This window comes from Carassius gibelio, chromosome A9 (genome assembly GCF_023724105.1).
Source record: "Carassius gibelio isolate Cgi1373 ecotype wild population from Czech Republic chromosome A9, carGib1.2-hapl.c, whole genome shotgun sequence".
Classification (NCBI taxonomy): domain Eukaryota; kingdom Metazoa; phylum Chordata; class Actinopteri; order Cypriniformes; family Cyprinidae; genus Carassius; species Carassius gibelio.
In genome coordinates, this window is record NC_068379.1 from 5,647,047 (window position 1) to 5,668,706 (window position 21,660).

General features: G+C 36.8%; 1 protein-coding gene across 1 annotated transcript; it reads left to right on the forward strand.

Moving 5' to 3' along the window:
• The first annotated feature begins 32 nt into the window (after nt 1-32).
• On the forward strand, nt 33-20,129 carry LOC128019517 (epithelial-stromal interaction protein 1). Its single transcript, XM_052605523.1, has 11 exons — nt 33-385; nt 4,238-4,296; nt 6,553-6,636; nt 6,739-6,812; nt 6,893-6,976; nt 8,607-8,680; nt 9,860-9,947; nt 13,402-13,485; nt 13,919-13,992; nt 15,158-15,348; nt 18,756-20,129. The coding sequence occupies exons 1-11, from the start codon at nt 222-224 to the stop codon at nt 18,884-18,886; spliced, it is 1,107 nt and encodes a 368-aa protein (XP_052461483.1). The 5' UTR covers nt 33-221; the 3' UTR covers nt 18,887-20,129.
• The last annotated feature ends 1,531 nt before the right edge of the window (nt 20,130-21,660 follow it).

Below are 21,660 nucleotides of genomic sequence, written 5' to 3' on the forward strand. Positions count from 1 at the left end.
AACTTCCAAAAACAAATTGTAACTGCCACGCATTATATTTATTTATCATGTGTTTAAAAAGCTTTAACGCACTATGTTGCATATAAATACTGGTGTTTAGCGGGGAATCCCACACAGAGAGACTTGCCATCGATGCCATAACCAACTCGCTGCCAGAGCCAGTGATCAGCTGTTCATGTGCGTGGAAAGGTCAGGAGTCACTCGACAGAACATACTATAGCATGGATCGAGCTACACATCTAAATCCTAATTCCGAAGGAAGAGGGGCATATAGAGGACATCCAGTAAATCAAAACAACAATATACCGAACAGCGAGCAAACGAATGAATATTATTGTGAGAATAACTCACCTAGTACTTCAAACCCTCAGAATCAGCCAACACAGTAAGTATAACAGTACAATGTCAACAGTTTACTCTCATGCAAGGTGTTTATGTTTGCTATAGCCTAATATTATATATATATATATATATATATATATATATATATATATATATATATATATATATATATATATATATATATAATAATAGGATATGATATAAATCAATATTCTACATTTAAATGCATAACATTGTTTTTATTTTTTATTTTTTTACGTTTTTAACATTATTTAAATGTAGGCAATCGTTATTTCGACGTGTTTGAGCTAACGATTGGTCATTTTGGTAATGCAATCGTTCATTTATTTCCATAGTTTCTTCTCGGTTTATAAACCAGCAGCAAGTTTAGTTTCACTTTCGTTTCTGGCAAAACGTTCTGGGGAAGCGAAACTTCCAGTACTAATATTTACTATCGAGTCCGAAATTACTGTCATGCTCACATTTTCTCTTTCTCTCTCTCTCTCTCTCTCTCTCTTCGAATCATTACTTACTGTTGGGATAGTAAATAACAACATTAAAACATAAAAAAAAACGATAAATAAATAGTATCATACACAACAAACAAACAAAAAAATAACCACATCAATCCTCTGGTAGACAGTACATATAGTGCACAGTAGACATATATCGAATAAAAACAGGCAATTTTTTGAGCAAATCTTGATTAAACTTAACCATGTCTGCTATCATTATACCAGCTATTTATAGCCTATAATATAACACTTATTTAAACATATTGTATATTAAGGAAACTTAATCTATAATGTCTTAAGTTCTATCTATATATTTACTTTTATTTACATTGTGTATATTGTTAAATATCTTGTTAACTTGTCATTTTTAGTAAAGGAGTAAACACATGCTACTATCACCTGACACATCATCAACTATGTAAATAAAATCGACAAATGATCAGACAGTGCAGACATTATTGTTCAAATAGTATATATATATATATATATATATATATATATATATATATATATATATATATATATATATATATATATATAATGATGTGAGAAGCTTTATGTCATTTAAATTTAACTTTAAACTTATTTAAACGTATTGTAGAAACAACAATTAGGCTCCTCATAACTGCAAATAATTATTGTCATAATGTGGTATTTTTGCTGGAATGGTTGCATGAGGTTGCATTTTGTAAGGGGAATTCCAAATTTGAGTCTATGTCATTGGTTTGCTTAATCAGTACTAAGGTTTTTTTTTTCAACAGTGCTGGGCCCGGTTTCCTGATAACACTCACTCTTAGTGCTAAGAAGACTCAAAAGATATATCTTACCAAAGTTGTTTATGTTCCTAAGTGTGTTCCCCGAAGTGTCCCTTAGGAAGCTTCTTAACACTCTTGCCTCTTTCGGTCGTTCGACATTACAAAAAAGGTGCTGTCCCAAGTGAAGGTGCTGAATTAGTTTGCATCGATTGCTCAGGAATCACGCAAAGGTGTATTACGGCGTTAAGAAAGACAACACGTTCTATGCAAATTAAATAATCCTCAAATTTTTCCAGTAACATTTACTTAAACATAGTTTGTTATCAGTTAAATATAGACTATTAATTAAATTATCAAATGGTCAGTAATATGTTCACATGATATGTTGTGACGTTAGACGAACGGGTATCCCTCGCTAATCATCCACCCTCCTTATCCTGTTGTGCCACTTGTGCTGCTTCTTGACATGGGTTTAATGACTTCTAAAAATTATGTAATACACTTTTATATTAATGGTAAGATACTTTACAATCAGAATTGATTAGCGAGCAGCTGCAGCTACTTCTGTTTAATGTGGTATTGATTGCCATTGGTTAATGTTTTCAATAAAAAGCAACCTATCTACAATGAACAGAGAGAGAGTTAGATACAGATGGTGGGGAAGCAACGTAAAGAAGGGCACCAAGATTCTCATCAAAGGAACTTGAAGTTTTGCTGGACCTTGCCACCAGGTCGGGGATCACACCCCTATGGTCCCCTATAACCTGCCGATTATGGCCACGTATCCCTTTCGCGATATGCACGCCTGATCAATCACTGATGGATTGGCGATAGGGATGAGTGTGCCATCCACCAGGCCCAAGACTCTGGGGATGCCAGCAATGGCATGACAGCCCTGCTGCACCTGCTGGACCTCCTGACGTGTTGCCGGCAGCCGGATGTTATCCAGAAGGGCGTTGGTGACAGTGTAGAAGTACCTTCACACTGAGGTCTTGTTTAGACCGTAGCCCTCTCCCACGACCTCGATGTAGCTCCCTGTAGAAAAAACCTTAGCGCTGCATGCAGCTGGACTTCAGGGCTTAAAGCAAAATTCCGCCGCGTTAGCCTGGCAAGTGCAGGTCTGACAAGGTCTAGCAGCTCCATAATGAGTTGTCTGGGGGGGCGAAATTTTTTTAATATAGCCACGTCAGGCAAAATGTCAAAAGGGCTTAAGTTTTGCCAAATAAAAAAATTGACATGGACCAAACGGCTCCGCGGCCGGCACCATCTTTGATTCAATACAAGGACACGTTGGATCACTGCCATATTTGGTTGCTCACTGGACACCACTACCCATTTGCAGATCTTAGCCATTTAGAGCCAAATTGTTTGCCAGATTTTTATTATCAAAAGTGATTGCCAATTTTAACACTTTAATGAAATTAATAAATAGCCTAGGCTAATTACCACCATATTAGTTCTGATACCAAATAAAGTCAACTTCATAAATAGGCCTGTATCCATTGTGAACATATTTTATTATTAGTCTTAAAATGGCCATAAAATAAAATCATTTTTGAGCCACAACATTGTCAACATACCATAGTTTAAATTGTACGGCACTTCGCTGATTTCTAAAGACTGCTGCACAGTAGCGTCTTGAGCTCAAACAATGCTAAGAGAGAGCTTACGAATGGACCAGACCAACCTTACGAATGTGTGACTTACAGAAGATATGCTTAACATATGAATGTGTCGGGAATCGTGCCATAACGTTAAGAGAGAGGTTAAGGAATAGGTTAATTACTACTTAGCGATAAGATTTTGTTTGGGAACCGGGCCCTGAACTGTTGCCTGAACTTTAAGGAACACTCCACTTTAAAAAAAATAAAATAAATAAAAAAATAGCCTCATTTTCGTGAATCCATTCAGCCATTCTCCGGGTCTGGCAATAGCACTTTTATCTTAGGTTAGCATAGATCATTGCATCTGATTAGACCGTTAGCATCTAGCTCAAAAATGACCAAAGAGTTATTTGTCCTATTTAAAACTTGACTCTTCTGTAGTTACATTGTGTACTAAGATTGATGGAAAATGAAAAGCCATATCAGCCTAGAAAATCACAACTTTTCAATTTTTCAAACTCTTTGGTCATTTTTGAAAACTGTCTAATCAGATTCAATGATCTATGTTAAGCTAAGCTAAAAGTGCTACCGCCAGACCCGGAGATCAGCTGAATGGATTAAAAAATGGTAAAACTCAACTGTTTCATGCTAGAGAAGTTGGAAAATTAGCCTTTTTTTTAATGAAGTTTTCGTTTAAGTACACTTGCTATTTCTATTTGTGTAGCTTATTTATTTACTTAGCAATAATCATGCCTAAATCTAATCTTTTTGATTTATAGCTCATGACTTGTTGTTTTATGTGTCATCATCAGGCAGCACATTTGGGGTCATTTGTGATATCAGGGTATCAGCTATGATTCTGATGTTATTTTAATGGCTTTTGACAACTGCATTACTTGGAGGTTGTGTATTGTGTCACCATCAAATATGTTTGGGATGCAGGGAAGTTCCCCAAAGTTGTTTGTGAAAAATTCTGACTTTATGGAAGAAAATGTACCTAATGCATGCCATTTGCCCACAGTGCTGATGGATACACCAAGATACCACCAAATGAATCAAAAAGGAGCAAACTGCAGAGGAGTAAGTCATGACACGACTGTTGTTGTATTTTCCATCTTCATGTGATCCAGATGTTTCTCTAATTGTTACCATCAAGTGCAATTACAGCTTGTTTATTTGTGTCTGCAAGAGAGAACAGATTTTGTTGTTGCTGTTGTTGTTGTTAATGTAGTTCAATATTATTTTAAAGGGGTCACATGATGCATTTTTTTAATGTGTCATGTAGCTATTTGTCCAATTATAAGATCTGCAGAGTTACAAAGCTCAAAGGTTCCCACAAAAGGAATTGTTCTATCTAAAAGAGAAGGCTGATTCGGGCCAGGCTAAAACGCAAGGAAAGAAGGGGTGGTTTTAGGAACCGCAGTAGGGTTGATGCAGCCATATCAGGGAGATGCTGTGTGTTTGGCCTTCCTGAAGTAGATGCAATGAGGAATCATTGGTTAAGATTAACTTAAAACAGAACAGCACAACCCAGATGTTCGAATTTGTGCAATGCATTTTATGGTTGACACAATTTTGTGAACATATGATGCTTTTTTAGAGATAATATTTTGTGCATTTGGTGTAACAGAATATGTTGACATGCTTTAATTTTCAAAAACACATTATTTTTGAAATACTGTACAGTATTGTAGGTCCTCTATGCCCGGCCTCTCTCAAGCGCATCGTTTTCTACAAAGTCCCTCCTTATGACAAGCACATGAAACGGTCATCCATAAAATGCATTGCTGTTCTGTTGTAAGTGATCTTAAAGATTACTAAATGCGTCTACTTTCTGAAGGCCAAAAGGAGTGGTTTTGCTTTCACCTAGATACACACAGTATCTCCCTGACATGACTCCTTCAACATTAACTGCAGTTCCTGAAACCACGCCTTCTTTCTTCTTTCATTACGCAAATATTTCCACATAGTGACGTAGACATGTGGGGGCGTGTTAGAACGAGCTGTTTTAGGGGTCGTGGCAAAGTCTTAACTTTGATAAAGATCTCTTTGGATTTGAGACTTTTTTATGCACCAAGATCTTTTTCATGCACCAAGTGCTTTTAACACTCCAAAGAGAAAGGAAAAATTAAAATCTCATTATATGACCCATAAAAAATTATTCGTACAAAAATTATAGTTTGCTTAAAATCTACTCACCCTCAGGCCATCCAAGATGTAGATGAATTTGTTTCTTCATCAGAACAGATTTAGAGAAAAGTAGCATTACATCAGTGGTTCCCAACCATGTTCCTGGAGGCCCCCCAGCACTGCATGTTTTCCATGTCACCATAACCAAACACATCTGATTCAGATCATTATCTCATTAGTAGAGACTCCAAGACCTGAAATGGGTGTGTCAGCCAAAAGGAGAGATGCAAAATGTGCAGTGTTGGGGGGCCTCCAGGAACGTGGTTGGGAACCACTGCATTACTGTACATCACTTGCTCACCAGTGGATCCTCTGCAGTGGATGGGTGCCATCAGAATGAGGGTCCAAACAGCTGATAAAACATCACAATAATCCGCACGTAATGTACACGAGTCCAGTCCATCAGTTAACTTCTTGATGTTGAAAAAGCTGCATTTTTGTTATTAATTATTAATGATGAATTTATTTCTTACAAACACGCAGCATTTCACTTCACAAGCCATGAATTGATGGACTTGAGTGGTGTGGATTTTTGTGATGTTTTATCAGCTGTTCGGACTCTCATTCTGACGGCACCCATTCACTGCAGAGGATCCACTGGTGAGCAGGTGATGTAATGCTACATTTCACCAAATATACTGTATGTTTGGATGAAAAAACAAACTCTGTATCTTAAATGACCTGATTAAATTTGTCCTGTTCCCGAAGATCTACAGTACCTTCCTACAAAGTTCAGCTCAAACCCTGATCACCTTTGTGCGAGCTCATTAACTTAAATTGGGTTTAAAATCCTGTAGTGTGAATTTAAAAGATGATAATTACAGACAGGTGTTTTTGATCAGGGCTGGACTTGAATTCTGCTGGTAGGTAGATCTCCAGGAACAGTATTGGGCTCCCCTGCTTTAATCATACACTCCATGAAATCTATTAACTCAGAATTCCCAAAATCTGCAAACTAACTCAGACTTGGGGGGGGGGGGTCTGTGGGGAGACAACCCTGCAAAATCTGTGAGGTGCATTCCAGCCTTTAATTTAATCCCGTCTTAGAAAACTGTAGCGTGCACTTTGCAAGCCCTGAGCTTCAGTCTTTGTCACACTATCCCATTTAAGTGTAGAGATTAAACTCATTTCTTTCACTCTCTGCAGTTGCACAGGAAGAAGAGGAGAAACTGAGGAGATGGAAAGAGGAGAATCGCCCTGGTCCCATTCAGCTGGCTCCAGAGAAACTAGGTAATGTGGAGATGAAATATATGGAAGTACTGATCTGAAAAAAAGAAGACACTTAGCAAATGAAAGAAACATCTAAAGCCGCTGATGTATTCACTCTCACAGGTGGAGCAGTATCACTGTCAGAAGTCAGACAGAGACAGCAGGAAGAATCACGCCAGTCAAAGCTGAGAAAAAAGGTTTAGGAGTACCTGTTTAAAATGTCTGATTCCTTGCCCAAATACTTGCACACTTACAGTGCATTTGAATATCTCCACAGCTTCAAAAAGAGGAAATGGATAAAAAGAAGAGACAGGCAGAGCAGGAGGAGTATGAGAAGATGAAGGCAATGCAACGAGAGAAGGTACAGGCCAAGAAATTGTTTACATCTGCCTTTTTATAACATTTCTGCAGGGCATTGTGTTACTCTCATGCATCTGCCAAACTTGCTCATCTGGCTTGTGTCTGGATTCAGTGCTTTTTATGATGCCTTTGTAATTCAGACTTTATAACTCCAGATGTCACTGCAGGCAATGTCCACGTTATCATATTCCTTTCAATTAAATGCTATATGATTAGACTTTAGCCTTCAGTGTTGCTGCTGCATGAGTCTAATTATTTGAGCAACCACAGTTCATTTGCTAAAACACACTCTGGTCATTGTTCTTGGAGTGTAATAATGGTTTACTTTAGGGATCTCAGGATTGTAGATAAGCTTGGAATACTGTAATACTGGAAATAAAAAAACAGTTGAAGAAAAAGTTTTTAATTAGATTAGATTGAACTTTATTGTCATTGTGGAGATTACAAATACAGAGCCAGTGAAATGCAGTCCGCATCTAACAAAGTGCAATCTGGGAATGACAAAAGAATGACAGCACTATGGAAATATGTGGTTCAAAAATAAAAACAAATTACATTAAATAAAAATGTTTTGCTTAAAACGTTGAGATGTAATATAATTAAATTAAACAAAGTAAATATTGAAATATTAGAAATATTAACTACAATTTAAAGATTCTGCACTATTTAAAGTTCACTATTAAAACTTAATTTAATCAGATGAATGAAAAATGTTATATTAAATTAGAAAAATGTTACATTTTCACTAGTGGTCTCGGATGGACAACACTCTATTTTTATATTTCCTTTATATGTATAGTTACTCTTTATTTTTAGGACCGATTCTAGTTATTAACTAACTACTAACTATGGCTTTTGCTTCAATAAACTTATAATTATTGAATCTAATTATTAATATTTAGTAAGGTAGTTGTTATGTTTAGGTATTGTGTAGGATTAAGGGATGTAGAATATGTGTTTTATAAGCATTATTAAACAGCCTATATACTAGTTATATGCATGTTAATAAGCAACTAGTTAATGAAGTGTCCCTTAAGTGTCCAAATGAAATTAAACGTAAAGAGAAAGTTTGTAGTTTAGTTACAATGGGCTATTAATGCCAAATGATCATCACACTGCAAATGACATGGTGCTTCAGAGGCGCCATTAGCTGAAGAATGAGAAAATGGCAGGAATCATTTTTAAATATGTTGAATAATAATAATACAATTCTCTTCCTGGTAACAGAAAATGCATGCATGTGTTTGGAAAGCTCAGTAAAAATCAATGAATATGGAAAAATCAAAATGTGTGTGGGGGGAGAGGAGATATGTGGCACTAGCTACTGTAAATAGAATTGTAAAAATGCTGATTGATTGTATTCAAACAGGTTTCTTACTGTCTGCCACTGGTCAGTCAGAACTGAAAGTTCTGCCATAAACTGACAGCATTGAATGAGCCAGTCTTGCTACTCAATGTCAAGCTGGTCAGTCTGCTTAAACAGACTGAGTAATGTTGTTATAGTATAGTTATATTTTGGAGGACTCCATCTACAAATGGCTTGCTTATACTGTAGTTAACTTACATATTAAGTTGAAAAGAATAAAGCATTTTAACACTAAAGTGAACATATTGTGTTTAATGCATTGCAGGCCAATAAACTAGAGATGAGGAAAAAGCAAGAAGAAAAACAGAGACAGAATCTGTACCAACACGACAAGCAAAGGTATGTAAGCATTTTTCTTAGAACTTGCCAGATTTAAGGTGTGCTTGGTTTAAAAGGAGGAAGTAGGATGTTAAGCTGCACTATTGGCATTTATCCAAAAACAATAAATCGGAATGCACAGGTTTATCTTTAGCTCAAGTTCAGTAAAAACTATGCCTTTTGTTTAGAGGCTGTGAAGAGATTATTGAAAACGATTACAAGGAACCCTGCAAGATGCTGCTGGGAAGCTTCGGTCATCGTTTACTATTGCATCGTCACAAACCCGTATAGCTTTATTTCTTCCATCAAAGTCACATACAAAAGAGGAAACTGGATTCTCACTCCGTTCTTTATAATAAAGTGAAAGCAAAATGTGACGAGATTAAGTTGCAATTTGGCAAAAAGTAAATAAATACATAAAAAATCATAAAAGCATCATAATGGGAGTCCATTAAAATTCTGCACCATATTCTTAGTTTTCTAAAGTTTTTGTTCATTAAAACTGTTCCCCTTTTAAAATCCAAATAATTTAAGTATGTGCATATTAATTTTGGCAAATTAATATTAGGCGATTGGTTACAAATCACAGAAGAAGCATTTTTGAGTGATGTTATTATACATAGTCATAAAATGTACATTTATTTTTCAATTAACAATTTAATATCTATAAAATATATATATGTATATCTTATTACAAAAATTAACTAATCACACACATTTCTGTAAATAATCCTGATTATTTACACCTAACATTAAAATTTTATGTAAGAAATATATGTTCACACTGAATATAAAAATGAATGTGGAAAACGTGAAAACAGCATTATTTTAAATATAATATATTTTAAATATTTTTTTCATTGAATGTATGAATGAAGGCCAGTATAACAAACTAATACTGATGTCTGTATACAATTATAATTTTAACACATGAATGAGATTTGAGAGCAGCCATAGTCAATAGTCAATAAAATGCTTTTTAAATATCAGTCTTTTTCTCGGACGACTTACACACATTTCGGTGCATGTTTTGTTTTGTGTTTTTGTTGTTATTGTTGTTTGTTTGTTTGTTTTATTTCTGGGACAAAGAAAATCATATGGGTTTGGAACAACATAAGGATGAGTAAATGCTGACAGAATTGTCTTTTTTTTTTGGATGAGCTATCCCTGTAATCACAATTATGTCCTTTCCTCCTGCAGGAAAACAGATGAGTTTCTTCAAAGAATTGAGAGGTCAAGCAGTAGCGTTTCTATGGCAGCAGGCAATTCCATACCAGCATCATCCTGGGTAAGACAGAGGCCAAAAATGCACTGCGTGCTCCATAGGCCTGAGTTCAAGCCTCTTGTGCATAGCTGTGGCACTGAGGTTACAGCCCAAAGCACTGGAATAATTCACACCAATTGATCGGTCTTTGATACATATTTTCAAAGCAAACAGTCCTCACTCGGGAGCTTTCGTTGACATGGCATGTTGGACTGCAGCAATTATCTCCTCATTAGCCTCACACCGGAGATCGCTGACTGAGTCCATCATAGAGCTTCCTCAGTTGTAAACATGCAGACTTCTGTTTTTACGGTCAGTCAGCGCAAAGTCGCAAGTGTAGCTTCTGAATGGTGAGGCAAGCAGAGTTCAGGGGACTTCCCAAAGTTCACAGCGAAACCGCCTCACTAAAGGCAGAGAGGGGTCTGTGAGAGACTGGGGTGGAATAACCTGTATGGTTTGAGTGAAAGTACCTGGAAAGGAGCCAGAGTCTGAACCTGTGACATAAGCAGACTGACAGGATGCATTTTTAGAGGCGCTAATTACAGCTAAGCCACATGATTTCACTTGAATTTTAAGCAGGTTCGGTGTGCTTCAGAATGCTCTTGTGGTCACCAAACAATGAGATATTTATTTTGGCAGACCTGTTCTAAAACGGTCTGCTTGAAGAATCATTAAAAGTACGAAGGGCTCAACCATGCTGTAGGCAGCAGAATGTTATGGCGCTCTTAGATAAACTCAAATCAAAAGGAAATTAGCAAAATAATTGAAAGACATTCAGGACATCATAACAAGATGTTGCATGCTTTTGTAATACTTGCGAAATAGTTAAAATAACAGTTTTGTATGTTAATGTGGTTTAAAATATAATTTATTAATGTGATGCAAAGCTGAATTTACTCCAGCAGCATTACTCCAGTGCTGCTGAATATTTTTGTGGAAACCATGCATGTTTTCTTCTTCTTTTTTTTAGGATTATTTTAATCAAAAGCATTTATTTGCAATAGGAATCTTTTGTAACATTACTACTGTATTTACTATTACATCATTAATTCATATTGCACATATACATCATCTGCAGCATGCCAGCCTATTGGCAGCATACAATGACTTTAAGATATATTTTTCCGTTCTTCCTCCCCAGCTCCACCTGTTTAGATCTGGTACAGGTATAAATATACATTCTGTCATGGCAAACATATTTATTATTCAAATGTCAAGCAATGTTATATATTACAACACATATGTTGTTTTGTAGTGACAAAAGTGACTACAGTTTCTACAGACATCACTGACAGAGGCCTGGAATGTCATGTATTCAAATAAATCAAGTGTTAGATCACAGGTCAAATAGAGGAGTTTGCTGCAGGGATTTTTTGACACATTTAGTGGAAATTAGCCCCAAGCCCTGGTTAATTTCTGACCATGACTGGTGTGCATTGAGGGCTGGGCTGACCATGAGAGGTTTGATAGCTGCCTCGTATGTAGCACAAACTACTAAAAGTGGCATCTGACAGCACTGTTAAAATTGTCTTGGATGTTTTGTTGTGCGCCATTCAACACTGCAATTGTTCCTTGTTTTAGACTTTTGAGGACTTCCCTGTGGATGACTAATTGGGAAAATCCCTCTAATAGACAGATTGTGCATTACTACTGTAGAGCCATGCTACACAATACACGCAACAGTGTTTTGAACTGGCTCTCTTGACTTACCAGGAGCGGAGGCCTTTCGAAAGTGCTTTATTTTGTATTGACTTAAGTGGCTGGACAACCTCCGGGCCAAGTAACAAAACGGTCCAATCTAAATGTCGTAAGCCCACCGATCAAAGAATTTGTGGAAAGACGGGTTCTTGATGTGGTTTTGTGGCCATTGAGAATTGTTATGCTTTCAGTGATGCTTCCACAAGACAGATTAATCTCCTCCATATCCTCTGTTTGTGCAAAGGATCCTTTGTATTGGCTTCCCAGGATGCCAGGCCCAGGTCGTCCCACCTATTCCCCTTACTCTCTGGCCATTTCAAACACAACAGCCCCTGCTTGCTGTCCCCGGGCCGCCTGACCAAACACACAAAGATCTCTTCAGCTTCCAGGCTCTCTGTTGGCCTCTCCTTACAGAGTCTTTCTGAACAGGGCCATGAGAATCTTAGAGAAACATCACAGCTGACACTCAGTCTTGTGCTAAAATATGTGATGGGCTCACCCTCAGGGGTCGTACTGTACGGACAAAGGCTGGGATCAAGTGTGGATTTGTCTAGGGATGGTTCATAATGACTTAATTGGTGGGCTTTGTTTAGTTGTTAGACAGTAAAACCCTCTCATCTTTAAAGCACTACTTTACACCCTTTTTTAAATAAAAAAAAATCAGAGAAGTAATATATCATTTTTTTTATTGCAATAATACTATTATTATGTAAAATAAATATATGTATTATTATTATTATTATTGTTATTAAAAAAAGCATCAAACTTTTATTTTAGACTTTAAAGCTCCTTTTTTGTTGACAACTGAAACTCACTGAACCTGTATGCAGAGCAGCATTGAGCATGAGACACTGAGTTCTCATGTTCTCACGTGTAACTGAACACAGTTTTATCAGTGAGTATCGGTTTGCAGTTTGTCATAGTATTTGTTGCACTGATTCATGAAATACATATTTTAAATGAAAAAAAAGGAAACCAAAATGTATTTGATTTAAACAATTCACAAAGGTCTTTATAAATCCTAAAGCTCTGGATGTTGATAACTAGTTTACTTGCTTATAACTGCCTCTGATGTCTTTAACACTTGCAAATTTTGTTAAATCCATTGATCAGTTCTTCTTTAACTTCCTCTTTGTTTTAAATTTGGTTTAAATTTACAATGGTTTGTAAAGACAACCAGTCATATTAGAGACATTTTTATGTGTAGTAGATCACCAGTGGTCGGACTGGAAGTGTCTTGCACTATGAGAATTTCATTTTTAATGCAGAGTATCTAAAGCTAAACTTTTAAAAAATGCATCTTGAGATGCAAGCGTTCTATTCTCTTATGTTTTTGAATACAAAAAATGCATTGTTTGTGAACGGCAACTAAAGGTGAAGCCACATTAGTGAAATTCCATGTGCAAAAAAAGTTCCACTGTCTCTTTTCAATAGTGTAGAGATGTAAGAAGCACCACTTACACAGAAGTCACTTCCAAACCAAGCAGGTTTTTGTTACTCAATGTGGAGAATAAATGAGACCAACTTGAAAAGGAGCGAAACTTGTGGAAGTTTTTTGTCCTCATGTGCAACTCCCAATTGTGTAGATATTAGAATAACTGGGTTTCTCACACAGAATTTTGCAGAACAATAACAAATGTGACCACACCTTAAGAAACATGTTTAATCATGTATTATTCAGGACATTCAGGAAACTCAGCATAGTAAAAAAATACAAATAAAATACAAATAAAAATCGCACATTACTAGATTTCATTATGTGGTCATTTTTTCTTAACAGGCTAAATATCATGAGTACAGGGAAGCCAGAAGAGAAGAGGAGGACGCTGACCTGCTTAAGAAGAAAGAGGAGCAGAGGAGAAAGGTAAAGAACAGGAAGTGAAACAGATGGACTGAGAGCTTACAAACATCACCTAAACTTTTGGTTCGAAGGAACACCACAACTAAATGTCTGGGCTTTGCCAAGAAAAAGAACTAACTCTGCCTAGCATACACTATTGATTAGCATGTTCTCGGTTATATAAGGTAGTCATGGATTGAGTGGTGTAGGTGTTTTCCAGCTGGCTAGATAGTGGTATTTCTGTGGCTTTGAATGCCTCTTTGTCGGTCAAACATGAACTTAATTCACTGATATGCATCAAAGACAAAAGGTCAGCCCGACCTATCATGTCCATATTGTTGTTTATTCATGCAAAAATGCAATTAAATGATTATAGCTACAGACTTTGAATGCCTTTCCATAAGTAGAGGAAACCTTTCTGTTGGATATCAAATTTTCATTAACTTAATATTTCCAGGCAGAAATTTTGGAGGAACAACAAAAACAACAGGAGGAGGACAGGAAGAGCCTGACTGGAGCTGACCATCGGCGGTATGGGCGCCTAATCATGACAGACCGCTAAAAAAGCCATGACTGTCAGAATTAATAAAGGAGTCTGTGACCACTAGTAAAAATGCTTATTTTATGCATATTTCTAATTTGATGCCATTTTTTTTTTCATTACAAATTATATTGTCAACATTGCAATTTGAATGAGAAGTTCAATTGGAAAAATAGCATACATTTCGGAATCCCTTAGTATTTTGGTTGCTTTAATGACTCCACAATGACTGTGTGAACTCCACAAGTTTGTGTAAAACCTGATAATCAGGTTCTCCAGAGTGATTTGAGATGATTCAGAGGAGCATTGTCTGTTAAAATTATAGATTCAAAAAATTAAACACCAAAGGAGATATTTAGCAGAATGTCTGAGCTGCACAATGGAAGTGGATGGGCATCAGAAAGTACAGGTTTCATGACATTTTTCGAAAAATGTCATACCCTTGTGAAAAAGAACTACACTTTAGTGAAAAAAATACTTATTGCAGAAATAGCTTACTTTAATAAAAATATACTTGTGTAATGTAAATGACGATTAATTGTTAATTGCATTGAAAAATAATTTTGTTTAAATGAATGCAATTAGCTAAATGTTTAAGAGCCTCTGACCACTTACATGGGATCTAAGTATGTTTGTATATAATTTCATGAATCTGTTTTCTTTGAAATATGGTTAAAGTGTACTGCTGAATATACTGACAAGCATTTAACTAAATATACTTCAGTGTAATTTCTGTTGAACTTGTATTTATAATGTTACAGTATGTTTAAATGTAGCATATTGAATAACACTCAACAAAATGATAATTACTATACATATGTTTAATATGTTAGTCAAAATATCAAAATAGGTGTACTTTAACAAGGATTACAAAAGATTATTAAAAAACCATGAGGTCAAATTAATGTTTTAATATACTTTAAGGTGTTAAGCACATTTCTTTTTCACACGGTTAGAACCCTAGAAACAGTGTAAAAGAATTCTTTATTTTAAAAGTGTCAAAATTCTAAAATGTGTTGTACAGTTCTAAATTAGAAAGATTTGGAATTTCATTGTGGTGTCAGACATCTGAACACCTCTGTACTAATCAAGTAGGAGTACTTCATTGCTTAGAACAAGTTGTGAACAGTTCTGATAATGTATTGCTCTCTTCAGGGTGAACATGGCCTTCCTAGACCGTCTGGAGGCAAGCAGTTCAGGTAGAATGCCTCAACCCGTGACCCAAACCCCTGAAAGCAGTAATGTCTGTCTGGATGATGACGATAATGATGACAAACCACAGGATTCCACCCCATCCACAGTGCCCAACCCATCACAGGTCCACACAGAAAGTGCAGAGGAGGATGGTGAGTCTTAAACAAGATTTATGTGCATCTCCAATGGCACTGTGTGTGTTTAGGTCTGTTTCATTTCACAGCACCTCTGGAAACGTCTCCATTGCGTCGACTTCTCGAGTCTCAAAGCCTCCGCTTGTGTGTGATATTGAACAGATCTCACACCCCCGGTGCTGGACGGCACAGCACATTGTGTAAATAAAAATGTCCTGGTATTCCAGACACGTGATGCTTTTAGATCCCACTGTGATATGCAAACTGCCTGCATGAGAGGTTAATGTCAATGAATCAATAAGTGACAAATTAATCAGCAGCTAGCTGCATGGTTAATGTGTTTTTACTCTACATTGAAGTCCAAATTGCCTTGCCTTTTGTTGTAAAGTAAACTAATTTAGCCTGAGAGAAGCTTGAATTATTGGCATGCCCGTCTGACAACAGATTTATCAATTGTATGTATGAAGCAACTGCTGCAAAAACAATGATTAGCTCTTCGAGATCCAGTATGACTGCATTGTCAAACTTTGGAAATATGCCATTCGGTCTTCAGACTTGCCCTGCTGTAGTGTGGGTTAAAGAAATAAACCATCCAAAAATGAAAATCAGTCAGTATTTACTTACCCTGATGTGGCTGTAAACCTGTGTGCTATTATTTTTTTCTGCATAAGCACAGGGAGAGTCATAAAAACACAGCATTCACACAGCATGTCTGTCACACTCTAAAAATGACTTATGTCCTTTAGCATCAGTGAAAGCACCATTAAAAGGTATATATTACTGCTCTAAGGTACTAACATGCTCATTCTAGAAGTAAATAATGTATAAAGTTACCCCTTCAATGGTAATGTCCCAGTGACAAGCTGCTGCATCCCCTTTTTGCACATAACTCCTAACAGTGTGTTATGGGACAGGCTGGACTTCAATAGCATCATAAAAATGCCATTGGTTCTCACAAAACCATTTGATTTCATTTGGAGAGTGTTTATAGTGCTTTTATAGTGTCATCTTTGGAGTGTTCAATGAAAAATAGCTGCGTGAGGATTCAAAACCTCTTCATCTGTGTTCCACTGAAATAAAATAAAAGAATTACAGAAATTCGGAATTCGGAAAAAAACATAAAAGTGAAAGCAAACCAAAAATTAAAAAAACAGTTTTATACTGAATTTACTTCCTATCCGGGAATGGAGAACTATTGCTTATTCTGTTCTGACAAAAAGGCATGGAACTGTATGATTCACACATATTGCGTTAGCCTCCTTACTGGGATTTGCAAGTGACTTATGGATCTGATTCAGTCTGAATCTAGCTTCATATGTGGAGATCTTCACCTTTTTTTTGCCAAGAGGTGTGGCTGTTTCGGCCAGATTTCCCATCCGTGTGATGGTGTGGGACTAATGTGCCGTTCACGTTGAAACGGTCTGCATATCTTCTCAGATGCCTGATGACACATTATGTTTGTGTGTTCGGCATCACTTACATCTGAATCACCGCAAGGACCAAAGGTTGTCTCCTCAGCTGAGGTTTGGGGTCAGCCAGGTCCTCCGATTCTCAAACTCACACCTCTGTCTCTGATTACCAGAAACTTTAGATGTGTTTGTTTCTGAACCAAGAGAGTCTCAGAATGACCTCTCGTCTGTCTGCGGTTCGGCTTACTCACAGTAGTGATAGGACCTGCCCTGACTTATGATGCTTCAGAACATGAACACCATGAGTACAGTTAACAGGCTGAAGGATGAGTTATTAGATGCTTTCTGTCTTTAAAGCAAGAGTAAACATTAACTAAAATATATCACCATACTTAACCCATTTGAATAATCACAGTAAATTAAGGCAATTGTTTTCTGTTACAAGTTTTCTGAAATCCAATGTTTAAATAAGCAGTGAGGTGTTAATCTAATTTTATATGCAGTTGTTTGCATATATTTTCATAACAGACAAATGTCGATATTTGATAAAGCCAGGTTCAGAATCATTGTTTAATTTTATAGACATATTAAACCCAAAGGTGTTTACAAATGGGATTTTGTATACTTATTTATTGATCCATATATCAGAAAATACAATCAGCAGTCAGAAAAATAATGTATATTTTCACCATGTTTTCAGGCATTAAATGTCAAATATACTGTACTGTATATCATGCAAATGAAATCTGAACAAGCCCCTCTACAAAAACCTTCGGAATATTAATGGAAATAAAACTATAAAGTGCATTTAAGTCATACTCAAGTGGGGATTTCTTTTTTTTCCTTTAAAAAGATATGTATGATAATAAAATAGATGCAAATCGATTAAGTCTAATATTAAATGTTTTCTTTCTATTAGCCTGATGGAAGTCAAGTTATCAAAGCAAAATTTTCAAAATTGACCACTGCCCCTTGCATCTAAAATGTCCTACTATACCAGATTCAAATTATATATGCAACAAAACCCACGAGGGGGGGGAAACAACGACTAGGGAATAGACAAATAACTTAACAAGACTTAGACTAGACTAAAAACAAATAATAAAACAAAAGACTCTTAACTCTGGTACTCACACAACAGAAATACAATCCACAGGTCTCACAATGTTTTCACAGTGTAACAATGAACCGCACTAGACAGCGAACACAAGGGGATTGAGATAGGGAGTCTAGTGATAACATAACAGGTGACACAGTTAAAGCAATAAATGACAAAACAAGGATAACAAGGGGGAAGGGCAAGGAAACGAGACAACACAAGCACATGACCCAAAGACAAGGCCATGTGCTTGCACACAAAACACGGGCCTGTCATGATCCTGCCTCAAGACTAGGAAAAATCAAGGACACGAGGGCAGAATCATGACATAGCGCTAGCAATGTCAGGGTTGTTGGTTTGAGGACCTAGAAATACATATAGCTTACCAATAAATTGCACTCCTTGAATGAACACTTCAATTACTGTCATGAGTATTCTGCTCCTTTCTCCACTTGCCTAATTTAATTTATTTTCTGTTGGCTTTTATGTCCAATGACAGCCTTTCCATCTTCCTTGGATCTGTGTGCATGGGACATCTGCCTGCCATAGTGCTAGTTTTGTCCATTAGTGTGTGGTTTGTGTGGGATCAAGATGCTGTTGTTTGTGGAACAGGCTGGCAGAAGCACTGCGGTGGAGACGACTTCTCCCACCCTGTCTGTCCTTCTCCATGAACCAAATGAACCAGCAGGGAGGTCAATCTTGCGCTACAGCACTGCTGTACATAGCTACACATTATTAGAAGGATGTCTGTGAGAGATACAGCATTTGAAGTCTCTAGGAACAAATGACCGTGTTGCTCATCATTTTTTGGCAGCCTCAAGCTCAAGCAATTTTGTGCATGGAAATGCTAACTTAGAGTGATTCAGGTATGGAGATATTATTTTACATTGACAGTTTGTTTGTGTTTTTCCTTGTAGATCATGAGCATATGTGGACCCTATTGGAACTCCAGAAAAGGTTTCCATACTATGAGCCAGATATGCTGGAGGAGATCGTCACACAGTGCAATGGCAATTACCAGAAAGCATATGAGCTGCTTGATGTGTGAATACTTTGTCGTTTTGATTGATCCCAAGGTTGTTTTGTGAGTAAATCATTTTTGGGTGAACTGTGCCTTTAATTAAAGAAGGTGGTGAGCTCTAACTAGTGTCCTTTGAACTGAAACAAAAACTTTTTTTTTTTTTTAGTTTGTGCAGTTATTTTTGCTTTGACACGAAATGGACTTACACTTAGTCACAGAGAAAAGAAATCAAAACAATAAATCAAGATTTGAGTCTGCGTTGGGAACATTTATGGATCCCATGAGTACAATTCACAGGCTAAATGATGTGCATTCACAAAATCCAGTGGCTAATTTATAATGAGGTACAGGACTAGAGGAATTCTGAACTCATCCTAGGGATAGACAGTGAAAATCCCAACCATCATACAGATCATTAGCTTCCTGAATGCTGTGTAAAGGTTTCTACAAAATCTTCATCTATTTAAAAAGGCAGCCTATATGTATGTCAAATAGAGTGCAACAGTCGGGTTCCTGAAGTAAAAATCCTGTCCGTTTTTCTCCATGGGGAAATTATTTTTATATATAAAAAAATAAAAATAATTTCCCCATGGAGAAAAACGGACAGGATTTTTACTTCCGTAATTACGGATTACTTATAAACTGTTAATGACAGACCTACTTTAAGCTACGAGATTGTTAATCAGTGGCATAAGCTTTTGTTGAAGCCATCTGTTTGCATTATTTCAGCTTTTTTACATTTGTATGGGGAAAATGAGTGGGAAAAATTATTCTGGAACCAATGCGTCAGAAAAGTCAGTAGGCACAGTTGCACTCTATTCAGCTGATTTAATTCTTAAGTAACGGAAGGGACACAGATTCAAATGTGTCTACATCAAGAAAGAGAAAATAATAGAAAATTAAGTTCCTGGATTAGTGCTCATTAGTGCTAATACAAAGTAAAATTCAGCATCTTCATCATTAAAGTCATTTTACAAATGTGTATATGAGAGACACGAATGACCCCCATGTTGTAAATGATGGAGAAAGAGCTGGTGTTTTTGACTTCAGGTTCAGGTGTGACCTAAACATAAACTTCTATATCCCGCAGAAAAGTTTTCTTGCTTTTGGAAGGTTTTTACTCTGTTTAGTGAACAAATGTGGTAGATTCTGTGTGAATTGCAATCCTGTATCTATCTTGTGTTTTTGTTGAACCACGATCAATCATGTTCCTGCACAGGAAAAGTTTCTCATGTAAATGTCTTCGCTGCATTAAACACGCTGTTTCCTGTGACAGTCTCCCTGTCTTTTGATGAGCGTAAGGTAACCTAAACTCAAAGGAAACAGATTTCTTTTTATTTTTTATTTTTTTTTTGACATACAAGACATAGCAACATTTGCGAGAGGGGTTGTTCTGGGTAACTGAAACTAAGAGGGACCACACTGCAACGTCATATCGCACAACTCTGATGACCCAAAAGTCAGAACTGATGGTAGGTCTAGGAGAACCTGATTACCTCAGCAGCATTCAGGGGGATTTCCTGTGGGTGGTTCCCCATCTGAATTAGGTTACAGCATTACCCATATCACCCAAGAATTCTGGGGGAAAAATAATAAAATCTACAGACGGCAATAAACCACAGCATACACCCAGCAGATCTGGGGTCCATTATCCATTGGTGTCGAAAAAAACAAATATATTGATTCTCTATGAAATTACCCCTTTTGTTTTTCTCTTTGACCGTTTTCCAAGCATTGTGATGTTTCAGTTCAAGACTCGTGTGAGTTGCCCTTCCAGACTTTTATTATTCCAAGGTCTTGAGTGATGAAATGCAGCTCTGCTGTATAGAAAAATAAAACCGGCGAGATCGCACAAGCTCTCACGTCTGTGAAAGATAGACTTTTATCACTAGGGACCGCATCAGTTTTCCAACAAGAGCATACATACAGGGTGTAACGTTTGCATGTGCGCTGACTGAAATATTAGCCATCTCATCTGTTGGAGTGGAGAGATGAGGATACTTAAGATCAGAAGAGGACCTCAAAGTGAACTAGGAAAACATGCCACTCTCAGGGCTGTAACATGTAGAGATCTCCACAGTCAACCACAACTGAGTCACAGTGCTTCCTGAGGAAAATGGGCTCCACGAGACGGGCTATTGAGGCACGCCTTGGCTGCTGGCTGACAGCGCCTACAATCCTCGTTCGCTCTCACACGCGCAAACACAAACAAACAAATAAACTTCCTCCAGCACAACAATAATTAGATACGTTACAGCTCCTCTGAGAATTGGGTGCTCTTGATTATATTTGCTCTAACTGTTAACTATGCATTGGGAAATCATGCTAAAGGGTGATTAATTTTATTCTATTGATAGAGGATACGTTTGTAATACAAAGCACTATGTAGATGACCACAAATAGACAGCCTACTATTATAATGAAAATATGTATTATAGAGATAAAATTCATATATGGAACTGTTTGTGGTTTAGCTCCTTTTTCCTTAAAAAGTTGTTTATCTGAAGCAAACAAACAGCTTAAACCAGCTTTAAGGCAACAGGGTTGACAGTTTTATGGTCTAAACTGACATTGTGATTAAGGTCATGAAACTACATGAGGAATTCATTAATGCTGACATTTCTGCAAACATCTACTTTTCAGCTATCAGTGGTTTACTAAGGTAAATTTAAGTAACGGGTTTATATAGACTAATTCCTGTTGAGTTAAACGCTGTATGAAAAATGGTCTTGTCTAATAGTTATTTGTTGAAAGGACATAAATTGTATAAGCAACTGTTTGTGGTTTAGCTCTTTTCCCAC